General features: G+C 39.9%; 1 protein-coding gene across 6 annotated transcripts in view; it reads left to right on the top strand.

The window, feature by feature from the left end:
- LOC102386022 (multidrug resistance-associated protein 1-like) overlaps positions 1–17,985 on the top strand; it is a 67,114-nt gene continuing 49,129 nt past the window's right edge. For 4 of the 6 annotated variants that reach the window (XM_025208698.1, XM_025208697.1, XM_025208696.1 and 1 more), the window contains exons 1-5: positions 18–71; positions 4,473–4,534; positions 8,630–8,771; positions 10,343–10,497; positions 15,359–15,536. In XM_025208698.1, coding sequence (XP_025064483.1) covers positions 48–71; positions 4,473–4,534; positions 8,630–8,771; positions 10,343–10,497; positions 15,359–15,536 — 561 coding nt within the window. In that variant the 5' untranslated portion in view covers positions 18–47. Of the gene's footprint in view, positions 112–4,472; positions 4,535–8,629; positions 8,772–10,342; positions 10,498–15,358; positions 15,537–17,985 lie in introns of all 6 variants that reach the window. The other 2 variants (XM_025208701.1, XM_025208699.1) reach the window with 2 other exon arrangements.

Genomic DNA, 17,985 nt, shown 5'->3' with positions numbered 1-17,985 from the left:
GGGGACCCCCTCCCCGCCGCAGCGTGCAGAGCCGGGAGCGGGAGGCGATGCCGCCCGCCCGGGGCCACGAGGTACCGCGGGCGGGGCGGGGGGCGCTGCACGCGTGACGGGGTATGTCGCGATACCCCCCTGTCGCGACACGGCAGGGCTTTGATCGCTCCGGGGGAACCTGGCCCCGAATGGATGAGGGGGGGGGCGGGGGAAGAGGAGCAGCGTCCGTGCTCTTCTGCAAACAGGCGGGATTAGCCTAGTCTCAAAACCTTTAAAAAACCCCAGAGGGTGTGGGATTGCGAGGAGGACAAAATGACTCGAGTCAGGATGCGTCTTAGAAGCCGAGCTCCGGGTGGTGTTGCTAAAGCAGGGTGGCGGCCTCTCCTGTCCTCGAGGAAGAGGCCCTTGTGGCCCTCCGGAAGGCCCTTGGCTTCCACTGCCCCCCTGCCGGCCCTTGCCCTGTGCCAGCTGTCTGCCCTCCAGCTTGTCCCCTTCCCGGGGCTGAGCCGGCCTTTGGAGCTGTTCTTGCTCCGGTGCTCGGCTCGGGAAGAGGCTGGCCCGGGGAGGGACTGATCTCAGAGGCCATCCCGCTCTGCGCCTCTTCTCCCACCTTTGGCCTGTCCCGCCTGTGGGAACAGCAGCCCTGTCAAGGAAGAGGCTTGCTTGCTAGTGGGTTTGCAGGCTGGCACCTAATGGCGCTTGGCACCTGGAGGGCTGCTAACAGAAATACCCTGGGGCAGAGGGTCTCAAACACCTGGGGGGCTGTGCAGGTGGGCCGCAGAACAGTTGCGGAACAATCAAAAGTATCTGTACTTGTAGGTAAGACTACTTCTATTAAAATAGGAGCGGTGTGCTTTGATTTGTACAACAAAAAGTTTAAGTTGTCCACTGAGACCCTCAGCAATTTGCAAGTAGTCCGCGAAAAAAACCCCCAAGAACCACTGCCGTAGGGGTTGGTTTTTTTGCTTTTAGGTCAGAATGATCAAATCTGTGCCTAAGTGGTACGTGCATCTCAGGCGCTGAGAGATGGTAGCAGGGAAGGCGCTTTACCAAAAGAGGAACTGCATTACTTGGACCCGGTTCCCCAGTGAATGTATAGATCGAGCGCTTTCTCAGGGCAGTCTGGTACTCTTATCTAATAGCCAATTCAGTCACTATTGGCTATTAGATAAAAGCACTTTTATCTAATAGTTGATTCAATCAGCTATTAGATAAAAGCCCCCAAAAGCCCCACTGAAGCACACGATCTATATAAAAATTGGGCAAACCGAGTCAAATTAACATAGTACCTCTTCTGGGCACGCACGGCACTTGGTGCAGTGGTGCGCCAAGCTTAAAATAAAGCACTTTTTTGGGTGGGGTTTGTTTTTTTTTTTATATCTGTAAGCAGCCTTCTCATGCCTGCCAGAGCTTGCAGGATAAGGGCCAATGGTTGGGTCAAAGTAAAAAGGATAGTGGGAATTTCCTATATTAGATTTTTTTCTGCAGCTTTTACAAATAGAAACACATTTTAAATTTGTCCCAGGAATACTAATATTTGTGGAGATAAACTGCCTGATGAGACATAATTATGGTTTGGTAGCAAGCCATTCTTTCCAGTGACAACAAGGATGGAGTAGCAGTATGGAGGGGCTGCCATATGAGGGGAGACTTAAAAGGCAAGGCGTATTCAGTTCTAAAAAGAGACAATCGAGGTGGGGCCACAATGAGGATTTACAAAACAATAAATCCCTATTTACTTTCTCTTCGCCTGCTCTCTCTCTTAATACAAGAATTAGGGGTCACAAAATGAAACTAGTAAGTGGTAAGTTTAAACTAGCAAAAGCAAGTTCTTTTGCACTCAGTGGCCATGTCTACACAAGAGGCTGACCGTGCAGTAATGTTGCATGGCACGATGAGCTACTTTGCAGTCAGCATCACCTAAGAGCTGTTTGGCGACACTATTGTGCAGTAACTGCAGTTATTGTGTAGTCATATAGTACTTGTAGATGCAAATACTAAATGATTGCACATAACTAAAACATCCAAGAGGTCACACCCAGTTCACCCTCTCTTTCAGCATGCACTCTCTGTCCCTGTGTAAAACAGGGTGCTGGAAAAGATAGGCCTATGGTCTGATCCAGTAAATGGCAATTCTTATGTTTTTTAAGAATTTGCTTTGCGCAGTCAGTCTTGCAAAAGAGAAAGTTGCAATTATGTACTAAACAAAGTAGAAGAGATTTTGGACCATTACTTGTTGCTACCTCAAAAAATAGTAACTGAAATTAAAAAAATAGAAACATATCAGAATAATGTTAGCACTGTGTACTAATGACCAGTATCACATCATGGAAATGCAATGTACTTCTCAGTGTCCTGTGTCCTTAGTAAAAAGTGCTGTTGCTTCCGAGTCATAAATTCAAATAACTGTAGAATTGTTTTTAACTGAAATGGGATTTTCTTCCCTGGACAGCAGCTTTGGAGACCATTTACCCCTTTAATGGGCCCTGTATATTGTGACTAAAAAGCAAAAAGATTTCTTTAGTAGGTAAAACCAAATAGTTTGCTAACTCCATATAATTATTTGGAGCCACTTCTGTTTCCATTTATCCCTTGTCCTACCTTTCAAAACTTCCCATTCCTTTTCCTGAATGAAAATGTGTCTTATTTGAAAAAAAAATGCTATTTGAATTATTTCCCATTTCCCAAGCCACTGCATGGCATGCTAAAGAGTACCTCTAAGAGACAGGAGAATGAAAACCACTCTGTTTAACATTATGACAATGTTGCATAATACAAAGTAACACCACTGTCACCATCACCATCATAAAAGTGTGTTTCCTTTTAAAAGCAACACCTTGGATAATAACTGAAAAATGAGTGACTTGTTTTGTTTCCAGTCTTTCAAACAGTAAAGCTTAAAAATAGCTACAAAATAGAAAGCCTCTCCCCATCCCCAATTTGGCAGAACAGATGTCATACCTGACAGAACAGAACCAGGAACAGATGTCACACCTGAAGTATTTTTACCTGGGTGTGCTTTCAAGATGATGCCTTTAAATGACTACGTTTCCATTGCCAAAAACATATTAGTAATTTGTATGAGACAGTACTCCAGACTGGCCCTTGACAGTTGTCCTGTGTATTAATGGTTAAGCATGGGTGCACATCACATTAGAGTATTACCTAGTGTATCATTCTCTAAATCTGTCTTCTTATGAAGACAAAAAAATAAGGGCAGAAGAATAGACAGAGCCTTCTGAGATGTATAAGAATTTTGATATTGGTAGAAGAGGGAATATGACTCATGCTCTTAAATAGTCATTATAAAATTATTATCCTCCACAAATAATAGTGAACCATTACAACCTTAACACCTTCTAAAAGATGAATTTCTTCATTTGATAATGAGAAACATAGAACACGATTTTCCATGTTAATAAAGGAAAAAAGTTAATAAAGAAACCCTTACCACCTTTTTTTTTGATTATTTTTGCTTTATGTGGTGTTGCCTGGAGAAATAACCATGATTTTTGTTTGTTTGTTTTTAACAACAGTATGACTTAGTCTTTAAAAACAGTTTTTCAAACCAATTAAGACTTGGAAATGCAATTTGTATTAGAAATTAACCAACTAAGGATCTAAATGTTTGAAGTTGCTTTGGAAACCTGAAGTATAGAGTGTATTACTTAAATGTGTTTAGTGCCTAGAAGCCATCCTAGCCTCTGGGGTGTGGATCCAGATTACAACGTCCCCAAACTGGGTTACAGTTCAAGTTTGTTTTTAGGGATGCAAGGTATAAGAAACTGAAAATGCCAAACAAGCCTCCTCTTCTGCTTATACCTTTTTGAACATTACCTTACCTCTGCTGGTTTTGAGGTATAGAAACAGTTTATTCACCCTCAGGCATGAACAATTGATTTTTCTCCAAGAGTTAGGTTTGTCAAAAAGAAAGCAAGACATTTTTAGTTTTAATGTTGCAAGGCAGGGGGTTTTTATGTTGCTTCTGATTCACTCGTGATGTAGTTATTTGTACCAACGCAAAGTGAGCATAAAATAATGCTGGATAGATGTTAAAAGATGGCATTTCATACCATATTACCTATGCTACCATAGAGGTGTATGATTACAGGAGGTGAGCTGTGTCCGTTAAATCAGAGCTGAAAATCTCTGTTGTTCCATGTTTTGTTTGTAGGTGAGGCACTTCGTGTCAAACAAATTCTAGTTTTAAGGCTTGGAATTTTCTGTCTCCTGTAGATTATATAAATTGTGTCACAGGAATACTGAAGACAAAGAAAAATTACTTTTAGTTACATCTTTTTGTACCTTACATGGTGTTTATTTCACTTTACTGTATGCATTTACCTCTTATTACCATTGATTAGAAGAAAATAGATATCCTAAACATTTAGTCATTAAAGAAAAATGTAAATTACATATCCTTCTTCCTCAGTCTTTAAAGTAACATGTATTTGTTATTGTTGATTTCTTGTTTTTTACAGAAATTTAGTCCTGAAGAAAATGCTTCCTTCTTTAGTAAGGTAACATATTCCTGGTACAGCAGGTAAGAATCTAATTATTTTTTGCTATTTATGCTCTCTTCATTATAGACTATAAGCTTCCCTTTATTTAGTCTGACAAGGTTATTTGTGTAAATGTGATATCTTTTATTATTGTAACTGACTAGTTGGAAAAAATTGTTCTTTGCAAGGTTTTGGGCACAGGCGCCCTTCTTCAGTCTCATACTGTAATAATCCAGAATCTGAGACCATTGTTAGAATAGTCTTTAAAGCCAGAGTTTATATGTGCTAAACTTTAAAAAAATATTTCATAGTATTATTCCTAGAATTCTTTTCCTGTATGTCATATCCTACTGATAATACATTTAATAGATGAAATTTAGTATTTTGTAATCTTAATTTGATCTGAAACTATGCACACAATTCTCTCATTAGAGAATATACTCCTATGTTCTTTAAGGTTATATATGGCAGTAGACTTTCAAAAGTAAATATTTGATTTAAGCCAGGGGTACCTTGCTTGCCATGCTCTGGCATTCATGCCAAGACACTTTGCTTGGCGCTCATGCCTCGGGGAAGAGGTCAGGGCTGCACTTCTACAACAAGGATTGGGCCCCTCGCATCTTCCCTGCCATCTGCTCCTGGCATGCGAACATTTTACAAGTCGAGGTTGCAGGTATTTTTGGCATGCTGCCCAAAAACATTGCCAATCCCTGATTTAAGCTACAAGGATTTAGCTGCATAATACCATTTAAAAAGTAGGCTAATTTTATGTATATTGTTCTTGAATATTTGGTTTTCTCCCTAGTTGCCAATAAGTCTTAGGTTACATTAAGAAGGGATTAAAAAAACAGGCAAAACTTTGCTTAAATATAGTATATCCTCATATGAATTGAAAACTCAGCTATATGAAATTGTGCATTCCACTTTCCTTTAGCATTCAGCAGGGTAATCCATGTAATTCTCATGGTCTGACTCCTGACAATTAGTCATTATTTCCACTTCTCTTTTTATCATGTGATTGTTTCTGAAAGCAGTGGCATATTATTGAATTGTTTAGTTTCAAGAATGAAAATGGTTTAAAGATATGAATTAAAATCAGATTATAAACATTACCTACACTTTGCTTCATTCAGTAGTACTATTGCCAGATTTTTCATAAAGTTGGGGTTTGATTCTTTTTGCATCTGATTCTTCTTGTATCAGACATTCAAAGTTAAGTGTAACAACCCACCTCTGTTAATTAGAGTTTTGGTGTTAACCTCAGTGCAACCAGGGTTTTACCTGTGGTTTTTAATATTGGAACATTTCAAAGGTAACATTGAAGTGTTTGCAAGAGTTGCATAAAATTTAGACTACATCACTTTGGTCAGACATTTGTTATTGATTTCTATGTATTAAGTTTACCCTATGTTCTCTGCCAAAAGGACCAATTTTTATTTAAAGGTTTTTTTATTTTTCTGTCTGTATCTGCAAAAACTTGTAATATTAGGAAACAGATTACCTGTGGCACATGGCCATATTCTCCTTTATGCTTCTTTGGATTTTTGTGAAAAGTCTGCTTCACAACTTTGTACAACCGATATTACAATACTAAAGCCTAAGCATTATTATTCCTAGAAACTTTACTTTAATATGTTACATTATTAAATAGCATAATGGTTATGTTAGATGCAGGTTAATCCTTAGGCTGTTCCAGTCTGAACTAGGGAATTGGAAAATAACAACTACATAATTAATCCATAACATTGCGTTATGTTTCTATGACATGCAGATCTTAATTAAGGTAATCTGGTAAGGTAAGGGGGTTTAGGAAAACCACAACAAAGATCTCCAGTGGACTACTTATGCTTTGGCACATCAACACATTTTAGAATTGAGATAAATGGGGCAGTTTATGTTGCTGGGAGTATGGTTTCAGAAATTCAAGAGGGTAGCAGTCCTCAGACGGCAAATTTTTCAAAAAACGATTTAATGGAAAATTGCAGAATAAGAAATCATCCACAGACTGGATTGTGTTACGTATGGTTTAAAGCAGAGATTTTCCAATTATCTGGATTAATTTTTGTGACTCCTTGTTCCAATGTGTTCACAGCTTGTTTGCTAGCTTCTCCCACCACCATCTCCCTTCCCCCCACCACATCTCTCCCCCTCCTCATCTTTTGTATTCTAATTTCTCTTTCCTTATACTTTGCTTTATGCACATCCTTTCACAGTATCTGATGAAGTGAGCTTCAGCTCATGAAAGCTTGTGCTATGTGCACTTTGGTTACTCTGTAAGGTGCAAATCTACCTTGCTTTCCACTTGACTTCAGACTAACATGGCTAACTATATCTCTCTGTTCAGACACAAAACAGTTACACGTGGGTCACATAGGAAGGGGTTTTTTTCTCCACTTATCTGCAGGCTAGAAACTTTTTAGAATGAGAACTGAGAATCTGATCTTGTAACCAGACACTATGAGCAACGGTTCTAAGCAATAAGCTATTTGTATATCCAGGCATGTTCCTTAATCCAGCCATGATAAGACTGCAGTAGACCTGGAGATCAGGTGGTTGGGTTTTTTTGCGTCTTTGCTTGCTTTAAATTCCCTGACTTTTGGAACTCTCAGCATTGACCAGAGATGTGGGTTTTCTAGAAAATTTTGAATTGAAAAATTTTCCAATGCCCTAAATAGAGCATGATCTCATTTAGCATGTTTATTTGATGTATATTTAGTAAGCAAAACTAAAAAATTACCCCCATGTTAATTTTATATCCTAATAACCACAAGTATTTGAGCTGAAATATTTGATTAGGAAAAAAAATACAGCACGCTTAATGTGGTTTAAATATTATATTCAAACAAATTCAAAGCTTTATGTGGAAAGAAATTATTTTTATTGGAATACTTGTGAAAATGTAAAGGCAATACACAATAGCATGTACTTCCCTTACATTGTCTGTTTAAAATTTAAGAAAAAAACCGAAGGCACTGAAAACTGTTGACACACTAATTTTAGCACACCCAAAGAACTGTGCATGATATGCTGTGGTTGTCCGCTCATCTACTTCAGAGTTTAACTGTTCCACAGGGCATTGTGACACCTCCAGTTTCACTGTCACTATCTGTAGTATCACTTGCACTACTTATTAGTTCCATTTCAGAGTCAGATTGAGGGAAATCTGATTCAGAACTACTTGAAATGCATTCTCTTTCGCTAAAGATTTCACCAATCGTTGGTAAGGTTTACCAGTGAGTCTATGGGCAAGGGCAACTTATCATCACACTGCATATTCTTCACTAATTGTGCTTCTGACTGATTCTCCAGAAGCAAGAGATTTTAAGAAATAGAAGCAAGCTTAGTGGTGTGTTCATTTGGTTTTGATTTGACCTGCACAGCCAATTAGGTGAATTCATAACTTGATTTTTGGTTTGGATTATTATTTACCCTCCTGTTTACAAATCAATAAAACATATATGTACTCTCTCACGTGCTTCATAGGGATAATCACCTGAAAAATGTTAATTACAACTTTGAAACTGTCAAGCTTGCCTACTATTGCATTGGCATCCATTCATTGTTACTAATGAATTTTAGGAAACAATGAATTGTTAGAAATGGAACATTTCCCACAGAAAAATAAAGCACTGGAAAATTTTCTGCCCCGCATCTTTGGCATTGACTCACTTTATTGTCATCTTGCAGACTTTCTGTAATGGACTTACCAGGGGTTAGCACAGCATGGATTTGATCTGTCCATGCTCATGCTCCTCAAAAACGAGTAACTTTTTTTTTTTTTTTTGATATTTTGGACAGTGAATCTATGTTACCAAAGTGACACAAATATATATGGTCATTTTGGTCATCAATAATAACCATATACGGTTATCATTTATGATTCCTGTTTTTTATCTGTGCCTAACAAATGGAAGTAATGGGATAGCCCAACATTTAAGTAAAGATATAATGTAGGGGAATTTCTTCAGTGCTTATACTGAATGTCTCATATTAGGGTGATATACATACCCTGTTTATAATTGTTAACGTAGCTTTTATTTATAAATATCAAAGCATCTATATTAAGTTTTTCAGGATCCCTGTTTGTTTTGCTGCTTTATTTATTTAATATTACACTTGTTATTCTTTTCTTTTAGAGTAATTACTTTAGGGTATAAGAAACCACTGGAGAGAGAAGACCTGTTTGAACTGAATGAAAGTGACTCGCCATACACTGTATGTCCCAATTTTGAAAAGCAGTGGAGGAAGGAAGTCTTAAGAACAACAAAAGGACTGAAGGTAATATGGATGGCAACAAATTGTTATCCTATCCCTAACTGTTATCCTTTTCTCAGCTTCATTGTTGGTATAAAAAAAAATCATTATTAAACTTAGTTGAGTATTTAAAGTCAAAATATCTCCACAACAAACTATAGATTCATAAATTATAAGGCTACTTGATCAAGTTGTGGGCATAGGAATACTTTAGATTAATTCCTTTTTGGACTAGAGATCATTTTGAAAACAAATTCAGTTTTGATTTAAATGGTTCTTTTCAGTGACAGAGAATCCAGCACAAAGTTAGGTAAGTTATTTAAGTGGTTAATTCCCCTCACTTGTGCCCTATATCTGTTCTGAATATCTCTAGCTTTAATTTCCATCTAGTAGATCTTACTATACCTATATATTTATTTCGGCTGGAGTCTGTTATCTACTGTTTATTTTGCAGCCTATTGATTAGTGCACTGTTTAAGAACTGCTGTTTTTTTTGTGCTTGGATTTTTCAAGCATACTTAACTTTTCAGACGAAAACTTTCACAGTTTATTCTGTAGTAAAAGGTAAGGTTTAGAAAGCTAAGTCCACTAAAAATATTCCATTAGAATAGAAATACTTATTTAGTCATAAAGATAGTGGTTGTGACTCCTTCTGTAGAAGAGAAGTACATCACTTCTCATTCTATTTTGAAAGCTTCTTCCATGATGTCACCACACATTTTTGTGGAACACCTCAATCAGTTTAGGAAGATTTATCTCCTATGAATGCCTAGATTATAGTAATATAATATAGTATAATATAATATAATAATTTGTCTTTTTATGAAATTGAAAGGTGACTGGGGTAGTCTAAAATCCCATTCCTCCACTCAGGCTGTATCTATACATGCAATTAATGTGACTGAATAAACTGAGGAGCAATTTGCACTTCAGCAAACTCTGGCTGCAGCTGCTTGGGTGCTTGGTCAGCCTCAGGCTGTCTCGGGGCATGGGGGTCAGCCCTGGGCTCTGGTTGGTGGCAGAAGTGTGGCCTGTGGTCTGGGGCTAGCCTGGGGTGGCAGAGGGCACAGGGGGTCAGACCCGGGCAGTGGGTAGCTGCATTGGACAGCAGAGGAGCTATCTGGGTCATGAAGCTCCTGCAGCTGCTGAGCCATGTGGGTAGGCAGAAGGGAGGAGTGTGGCACCGTGTTGGCTGGGCTGATCAGGAGCAATTTATGCCTGGGTCAGCATCTACACATGTGTTGCTGTGCAGTAAATAGCTCTGCAGTAGGACAGTATTTGTATTACAAGTAATACCCTGCTTCAGAGTTAGTTAGTTTCCTGTGACCTAATAGGGCCGCATGTGTATGTGTAGATGCAAGACGTTCACTGCAGAGCTAATTAGTCTACTCTGCAGTAAATGCATTGTGTAGACATGCCCCCTCAGTTGTTAAAATCGCACAAAAATATTTTTACTGCCCCATTGTAAACTAGAATGCCCTAAGTGTACCTACTGCTTTAGGCTGATTATCTCCTTATTTTATGCTTTTCATTTGTGTGGGAAGCTAAGATTTAATTCTCTGCTTAATATTTTTTTTTTTTTTTTAATTCCATAGGCTCCTTGCAACAAAAAAGTGCCATCTAAAACAAGCTTGCATAAACCATGTTTGCTTTATCCATTATGGCAAACATTTAGATATTTATTAATAAAAGTTGGCCTTCTAAAAGTGGCAGCTGATATTCTAGCATTTGTGAGTCCACAAATAATGAAGTAAGTGCTTTTAAGTATATTTGGTTTTGTGGTCTGCAGAGCAGTAATAATAATGTAAAAGGTTCTTCGGATTCCAAAGTTTTGCTAAGATAGCTTTTCAGTGACTAGGTATTGTAGAGGCTAAGATCTCAGTAGTTTGAAAATACCTGTATGTCATGCATTTTATAATCTTTTTGAGAAATAAAGTAAGATGATTTCAAGGAGCTGAAGTTGCTGACACATTAACGTAGTCTTTGTGACTGATGTGATCAGCAAAAGATACTTCTGTTGTTATAGCTCCATTTAGAGACATGTGATGCTAAGTTATTAAGAAAAGCAAGGCCCTGAAGGGGAGACTTCTGCCCAAACCCTTGTTGGTTAGACTCCTCACATGAAATAACAATAACAGTGCTCATATCTTAACAGTATTAGCCTGAATTTTTAATTGTTCTCATGCTTATTTTCATAAACATTTTTTTTCTAGAATTTAAGTAGCAGTCTAACAGTAACATGGGTTAGGGAGCTCTGCTCTTTCTTGCATACATACAAAATCCTGATAGAGATGATTACAGGACTAAAATTGCGAAATTGTTTATAAGACATCAGTCTTAATGACTGTACGCATGTATTTATCTCCTTACTGTTAGACCGTTACAAATGATTGTATTACAGTGGATGTTGCTGTAGATTTTTCAACACATCAGATGTTTTAATTGCATTAAAGAAACATCATAAAATATTGAAAAGTGTAAATCTGGCTGTATCAGGGAGAGATTATGTATCAGATGTTCAAAAATTCTACTATAAAGTAAGAACATATTATTGAAAAATTTAGACTCCTACCCTACAGGTAGAGAAAAGTTTCTCTTCGTAAACATAAAGACTTAAAATATTTTTACTAAAGTGAAACCATAGATTTGGGGCAAAAAGTGGAAGATTCTAAAAAATAAAATTTGTTTTCTGAATAAGGCATTCAAATGGAAAATACAAAGGATTAGCCTATTATCAAAAAACTGAAACTGTTTTTAAAATAGAGTACATGGGATTATAGAAAAGAAAAATGCTGAAAGACTTTTTAGTTGTCAAGATACATTTTAGAAACAGAGTTCTGTATATTACTGTATATGGTATCTTAGAGCTGTGGTTCCCAAACTCTTGGTTGCAACCCCAAATAGGGTCACAACATCAGTGGATAGGGTCACAATAAATGTGCCCCCTGAGATTTCTGTGCCCACAGAGGAGTGTGGGGCTGCAGCCAGGCCAGACCAGCTCTGGGCAGGACCTGCCTCTGTGGCCCACCAGGTGGGACCCATTGTGGGAGGGAGGGCTGCACCACCATGGATGCCAAGGTGAGGCATGGCAGCTGCAGCAGCATGGAGTTGCACCCATGTTATGGAGCCCCCAGGGGGAGGGCAGAAGCATGGGAAGCCCCAAGCCTGCAGCAGGCAGCCTGCATCCTTCCTCCTTTATGGGGTCTGCTCCGGCAATGCTGCCCACAGAGGAAGGGATGGGCCAGGGGGGAAGCTGGGCTCTGCACTCCACTCTGGCTGTAGCAGCGGCTGCTTTCCGTGGGTGCAGCTGGGGCTCGGGCTCTGCTGGAATGGGGCAGGGGGGCTATGGACTCTGGTCCTGAAGCACCTAGGGGGTGGGGGGTTGTGGGTGGGGAGTGAGGGGCACCAGCAGGGGCAGGGGGCTGCAGGCTGGGAGCAAGGGGCCATGCTGAGGAAATGGTGTCATAAATGGAGTCACACTGAACAAAAGTTTGGGAAGCACTGGATTAGTGTGTCATGTTTCATGAGAAAGATAATCTGATAATTTTCAATCTGAGATAGATTGCTGTTGTATGTTTTTATAAACAGCATGTGTGTGATTTAATCAGAGAAGAAGAAAAACTTGAGAAATTACTTTGAAGAGTACTTTACTTCTTGACATGATTAACTAAATTGCTCCCTAATACATTATTTTTGTCTCATCTAAAGTTCTCTAATTGAGGTATGTACCCAATCTGTGAGACTCACAAAGTAAATGTCAGTTGAAAAATACTTTAAATCAAAATCATACCATAATAGGTATGACAATGTATCGATCTAGGGCTACTGAATTAAATAATTTATTGAACACTTTATATGACCTTGTTAGTGAGGTAAAGTTACTGTTTAACTCAGGTAAGTTAGTAACATTTTTGTAGGACTGTATTGACTGTATTTTGAGTAATGGGAGGCCAAACCTTTTAAAAGTTGTGCCACAGATTAGTCCCATACCCTCCCCACGTGTCACTGTAAACCTTTCCTTTACACAAGCTGCTGCTCTGCTTTCTGCTTGCTGCCCTGTGCTCCCTGTTTGATCTGATGTTTTGCTGTCTGCTCCCTGCCTTATCTGCCACTGTACTTCATGTCCCATCCTCAGTCTGCTACATGCCGTACACAAGTGCTGCCTGTGCCAGTTGTGGCACCCGTGCTACTGGTTGACCATCCCTAATATATATGTTTATTATATGCCTATAATTGTCAGGGTCAATGGGATGAAAATATGCTGGATATACATGGAAGTTGGGGTGAGTTCTAAACCTGAAGGGCCCGGTAACCCTGCTTTCAATAAGCTGAAACCTTATTTTGCTAAATCTAGGGGCATGGAGATCAGGGCACAAAAAGTTAAAAGCCCTTTCAGAAGAAGAGTGTGTTAAGATAGGCAGAGTTATCCAGTACTGCCCATGGGAGAGGCAAGCAGATTGTCTCAACAGGTGAAAGAGTTTTTCTCCAGATCCAGACAATAGTAGGTATTAGAAGATGCCTGTACACGAGACAGTTTACTACATGCTAGACTAATCTAATGGACAATAAAGGGTCCCTGTGTACATATGCACTGGACTTACTGTGCATTGAATTAGTCTTAATACGCTGTTTGCTAGTACCAACACATACAGATACTAGATAAACAGTGCATTAGGTAATGTACCGTAGTGCACGTTTAGATGCTGACCACAGTTTTGCTCCTGGTGAACCCAGGTAGCAGCAGGCCACTGTTGCCTGGCTAATCCCCAATACGGGGGGAGCTGTGCCAGCTGCATGTGGAGCTGTCTCCCAACCCCATGCACATCAGGACCCCAATGTGCATGGGGCTGGGAGACGGCTGCCTCTGTGACTGACACAGCTCTGCCAACCCCATGCAGATCGGGACTAGCCCCTGTGCCCTCTGTTAGCCCTCAGGCTGGCACCCGGGAGAGCCTGGACCTTCCCCTGGCTGCTGCAGTGGGGCAGAGCTGGGCAGGAGCAGCCCTGGACCAGGCAAATCTTCACCCAACAAGGCACATGTGTAGATGTGCTCCTGGCCACAGCTTACTGCTCCTTATTTTACTGCACAGTAACCTTACTGCACATTAATTTCTTGTGTAGATGCACCCAGAGAGAGGTATGTGCATAGTTTAGTATATTGTTTTAAGATATAGCCTTTAAAATACTTTAGTTACAGTAAATAATATTTGGCTACAAGAAGCCTTTTTGTTAACAGGTTACTGGTATCATTGCTCTTGGAAGGAACTTAAGTCAGAGCTGGTGAGAAAAGCAAAAATGATAACACTAACCTGCAAGCCAGGTCTGAGAGTGGAAGAATATCATGTTATAGAATTATTCTGTAAGGTGCTACTTTGCCGTGCCTTCTGCCTGACTTCAGACTAAATGGCTATCTGTCTGTACAATATATGGTTATGTTTTTTAATATTTAGAATCTGAATTAGTCACGAAAAAAACTGGAAAAAAAAACTGAAACAAAGGTTCATTCTCAGACTTGAACTCAAAGGTGCCCATTAAGCACTTACTTTTGTGGTTTATTGCAGTTTTAGTTTTAATTTTTCTTTCTTGTTCAAGTTCTATAGCAGAATGCTTAAATGGAAAATACAGTGGAGTTGTAATAATTACAATTTTGTGTTTAACAGAAGGCTGAAATGACTATGTTGCCACTAGTTGATTGGTATCCTAAGTAAGTTTATAGTGGTTACTAGGAAGGTATTTAATACTTGTTTTACACCTGGCGGATTATCACAGAAGAGTGTTAATGGGCACAAGTGATTAACTTTAACCTTTAGATTTGCTGGAATAATCCTGCTGTAGCAAAATGGTTCAGGAGCCTAGCATGACACTATAAAAACAAACTTTGCTAAGACCTATATCACCACTTTCTGGCAAGGAAATATTAGAAATAAACCATAAACTGTTCTTCATTTTTATTATACTCAGTTGTGAGGAATAATCTCTACTATACTAAAAGTAAAACTTAAAATTTCGGATTTTTCCACCCTTTTCTCTTTAGCAAATACTATATTTATTTTATTCTCTGTGGGTGCATCTACATGAAATGCTACTGTGCACTTGTTACTGTGCATTTATTTAGTACTTGTATTAGCAAATATTAAATAAACATGCAGTAACCTGAGTTTCTGTGCAGTAGTGCTTTTAGTTAACGTTACTGTGCAGTAGCCTAATAATACTGTGCAGCAGAGTATTAGCATCATCTGCGCTGTGGTGCGCTACTGCGCAGTATTTTCTGGCTATTGCACAGTTAGCATCTCTTGTAGATGCCTTGTCTTTAGCAAATAATCCTATACCCTCTGCACTCTGTTACCAGTGAAGTCAGCAGTAGTGTGTATAACTCTGAAGCAGTACATAATAGTAATTGTTACAAGGTCAGCGAAGTAGCACTCAGATGAATGCAGGGTTTTTTTTACTGTTGAATACTTGATTCTACGTTGCCTTACACCATCTATACTTATTGCCACTTTTGGAATATTAATATTACTTAATAATGTAAGTTCAAAACAAGATTTTCTAAGACTTTTTTGCTGTTGCTAACTGAAAGATTTTAAAAAGGTATATCCTTTGATTTCCAGAGAAATGATTAATTTGTACAAAAACCACTCTGATTTACACTGGAATGGATATAGATACGCTCTTGCTCTTCTTCTTGTGGTCATCTTGCAGACTGTCATCCATCAGCTATACCAGCGCTTCAACATGCTTACCTCTGTCAAAATTAAGACTGCAGTTGTTGGCCTGATATACAGAAAGGTAACTGCCTCATTTCCCCACTATCCCACCAAAAAATAAACCTTACCTATATTTTCAAGCTGAAAATGTATCCAAGTGCCACAGAAACCAAAATATTGTAAGCCAGTGAAAATATCAATAGAATACTCTGAATTAAAACTGAAGAACTAACTAGAGCCATAACTAAACTTTTAGTGTTTCCATGCTAGTACTCTAGTCTCACATTTAGATCACTAGACAAGAGTTCAACCACCTGTGCAGAGCCTCATTGAAATTAGCAGGGCTCTATAAGGCTAGGGACAGACATTACACATAAACCGGTTTAACTGATCAGAAACTGGTTTAAACCTGTAACAGAACAGATGTTCAGTGCACAGAAACCAGTTTGAAAATGGCTGAAACTGGTGTGAGATAAACCTGGTTGAATGTAGTATCAAACTTAGCTGATTTGGCTCAAACTGGTTTATGCAATGTCTGTCCTAGACCCCTTGCTGTTTTAAATTAAAGCAGACACCCCCAGCGTTCCGGCATACTCTCTGGGCTGGACGGGGCTCTCTGCTCCACAGCAGGGCTGGTCCCTCCCCTCTGCTTCCTGGCTGGAGCTCGGGCAGAAACTGCAGGCATCTGCCTGGCTTCCCCCTGATCCCCACACCCTGTGCTCCTCACCACTCACTGCTATGCAGGGATTCCACCGTCCACTTTGCTGTACACAGATACCTTTCAGCATTAGCTAGCAGACTACATGAGGGCTATGGTCCATGCTGTGGCAGACAGAACAAAGGCAGAATCAACAGGTAGCCAGTAATGGCCCTCTGTTGTTTTCTTAATGGTGTGATAAACATTGAGTTAGGGGTGATAAACGCTGTGTAATCACTTTGCTGCTGGGCTGGTCAGGGGCAGAGTGGGTGGGGACACCCCTCCCTAATCAGAGCATCCTGTTGGAGCCTGGCCACACCCCCGTCAGCTCAGCACAGTGGAATTGAAGGGAGGGCTACTCTAGCACCCCCGGTCTTCTAGCCTGAGCCACTTCAGGCATGTGCCTGCATTTATTTCAGTCCAGAGAAGATGTCTTTATGGTTACAAACTGATTTAGCCTAGCCAGGTTAGACTAACCTGCAAAAGAGGGCTGCTCCAGCGCTCCCCAGCTTCTAGCCTGGGTCACTGCAGGCATATGCCTGCATTTCTGGGATGTCTGTGAAATTACAAATTGATTCAGCGTACCTGGGTTAGACTAACCTGCAAAGATTGAATCAGTTCAGGTTCAGGCTTTTTGATGCATGTCCCTAACCTAAAGGTATGGGTCAGTCATGAATAGGTTGAAGGATCATGGGCTAATCCAGTCTTTTTTTTAATTGTTTTTTCCTCTCTGGATATTCCTTACTCAATCTGAATAAGGCTTAGGTTTTAGGTCTTTAGGCTGTCTCTCTGCCAAAAAGTACATATATGATTAATTATTTTGTTCACATTTCATAAGAAAAAACAGAGTGGTTCAGTCCTTTTTGAGAATAAAAGTAAGTTTTTCTTTACTTTTCCCATTATAAAGAGTACATGTATGTATCCCTTCTTTGAGTTGTGGTAGCACTGAAGTGGTATGAATAGGAATCTGAAATTTGACCGGAATATCTCCCCTCTAGGGTGGAAAGGTGAGGTCTTCAGTGTTCCAGTGAACATGAAGTTTAATTTGGCAGAGTAGTGTCTGCCTAAAAATAACACTAAACACAACAGTCCAGCTACTATTTTTTAAAAGAACACTTACCCTGACATTTTAGCTGAATCATGCTGGCTGCACTGAAAATGTGTGTATAGCTAATAACAGATTGCCATTAAACAGGAGTTGTCAACTGGGGGTACACCTACCTGTGGGGGTACTTGGAATGGTCCTAGGGGATATGTGTGAGTGGGCAGGGATGGAGCGCTGTCGCCTCCCAGGAATAGGGCTGGGGTTGGGGGAGGGCAGCGGTGCCCCTCTGCAGGGCGGGGAAGCTCGCATATGCAGGCTGCCGCTGCCACACACCAACCCAGTGAGCTTCCCCGCTGTGCCCTGGCCCTGCTCCTGGGAGGCAGCAGCGCTCCATCCCCACCCACCCACCATCCCTATGCTCGGTGTCTGGCCTCCAGGAGTACTTAGACTAAAAAAGGTTGAAAACCCCTGCCATAAAACATAAGGTGGAGCCATTGAGTACAAGAAGATTTAGGGGTTAAAAAAGAAATGCGTAGGAACTTTGCAGTAGAGAAAAGCTTGGCCTGCAAAGTATTACAGTAGCAGCCCTGCTAATATATAGTAAATGAAGCAAAACTGATATCTGTTTACTAGTTTTTCAATTTTGTGTGCAGTGAGTGAGACAGATTATTTACAGGTTGTTGTTTAGTGTAGCATAAGTTTACTGTGTATGCAATAAAGGGTTCAAGGTCTTAATTTATCTACTTTATTTATTCAAAGGACAGCCTCTCTCAAGAGACTGGAAGTGTC

This window comes from Alligator sinensis, unplaced genomic scaffold, assembly GCF_000455745.1.
Source record: "Alligator sinensis unplaced genomic scaffold, ASM45574v1 scaffold1240_1, whole genome shotgun sequence".
In the NCBI taxonomy this organism is placed as follows: domain Eukaryota; kingdom Metazoa; phylum Chordata; order Crocodylia; family Alligatoridae; genus Alligator; species Alligator sinensis.
This window is presented reverse-complemented; position numbering and strand designations above follow the sequence as displayed.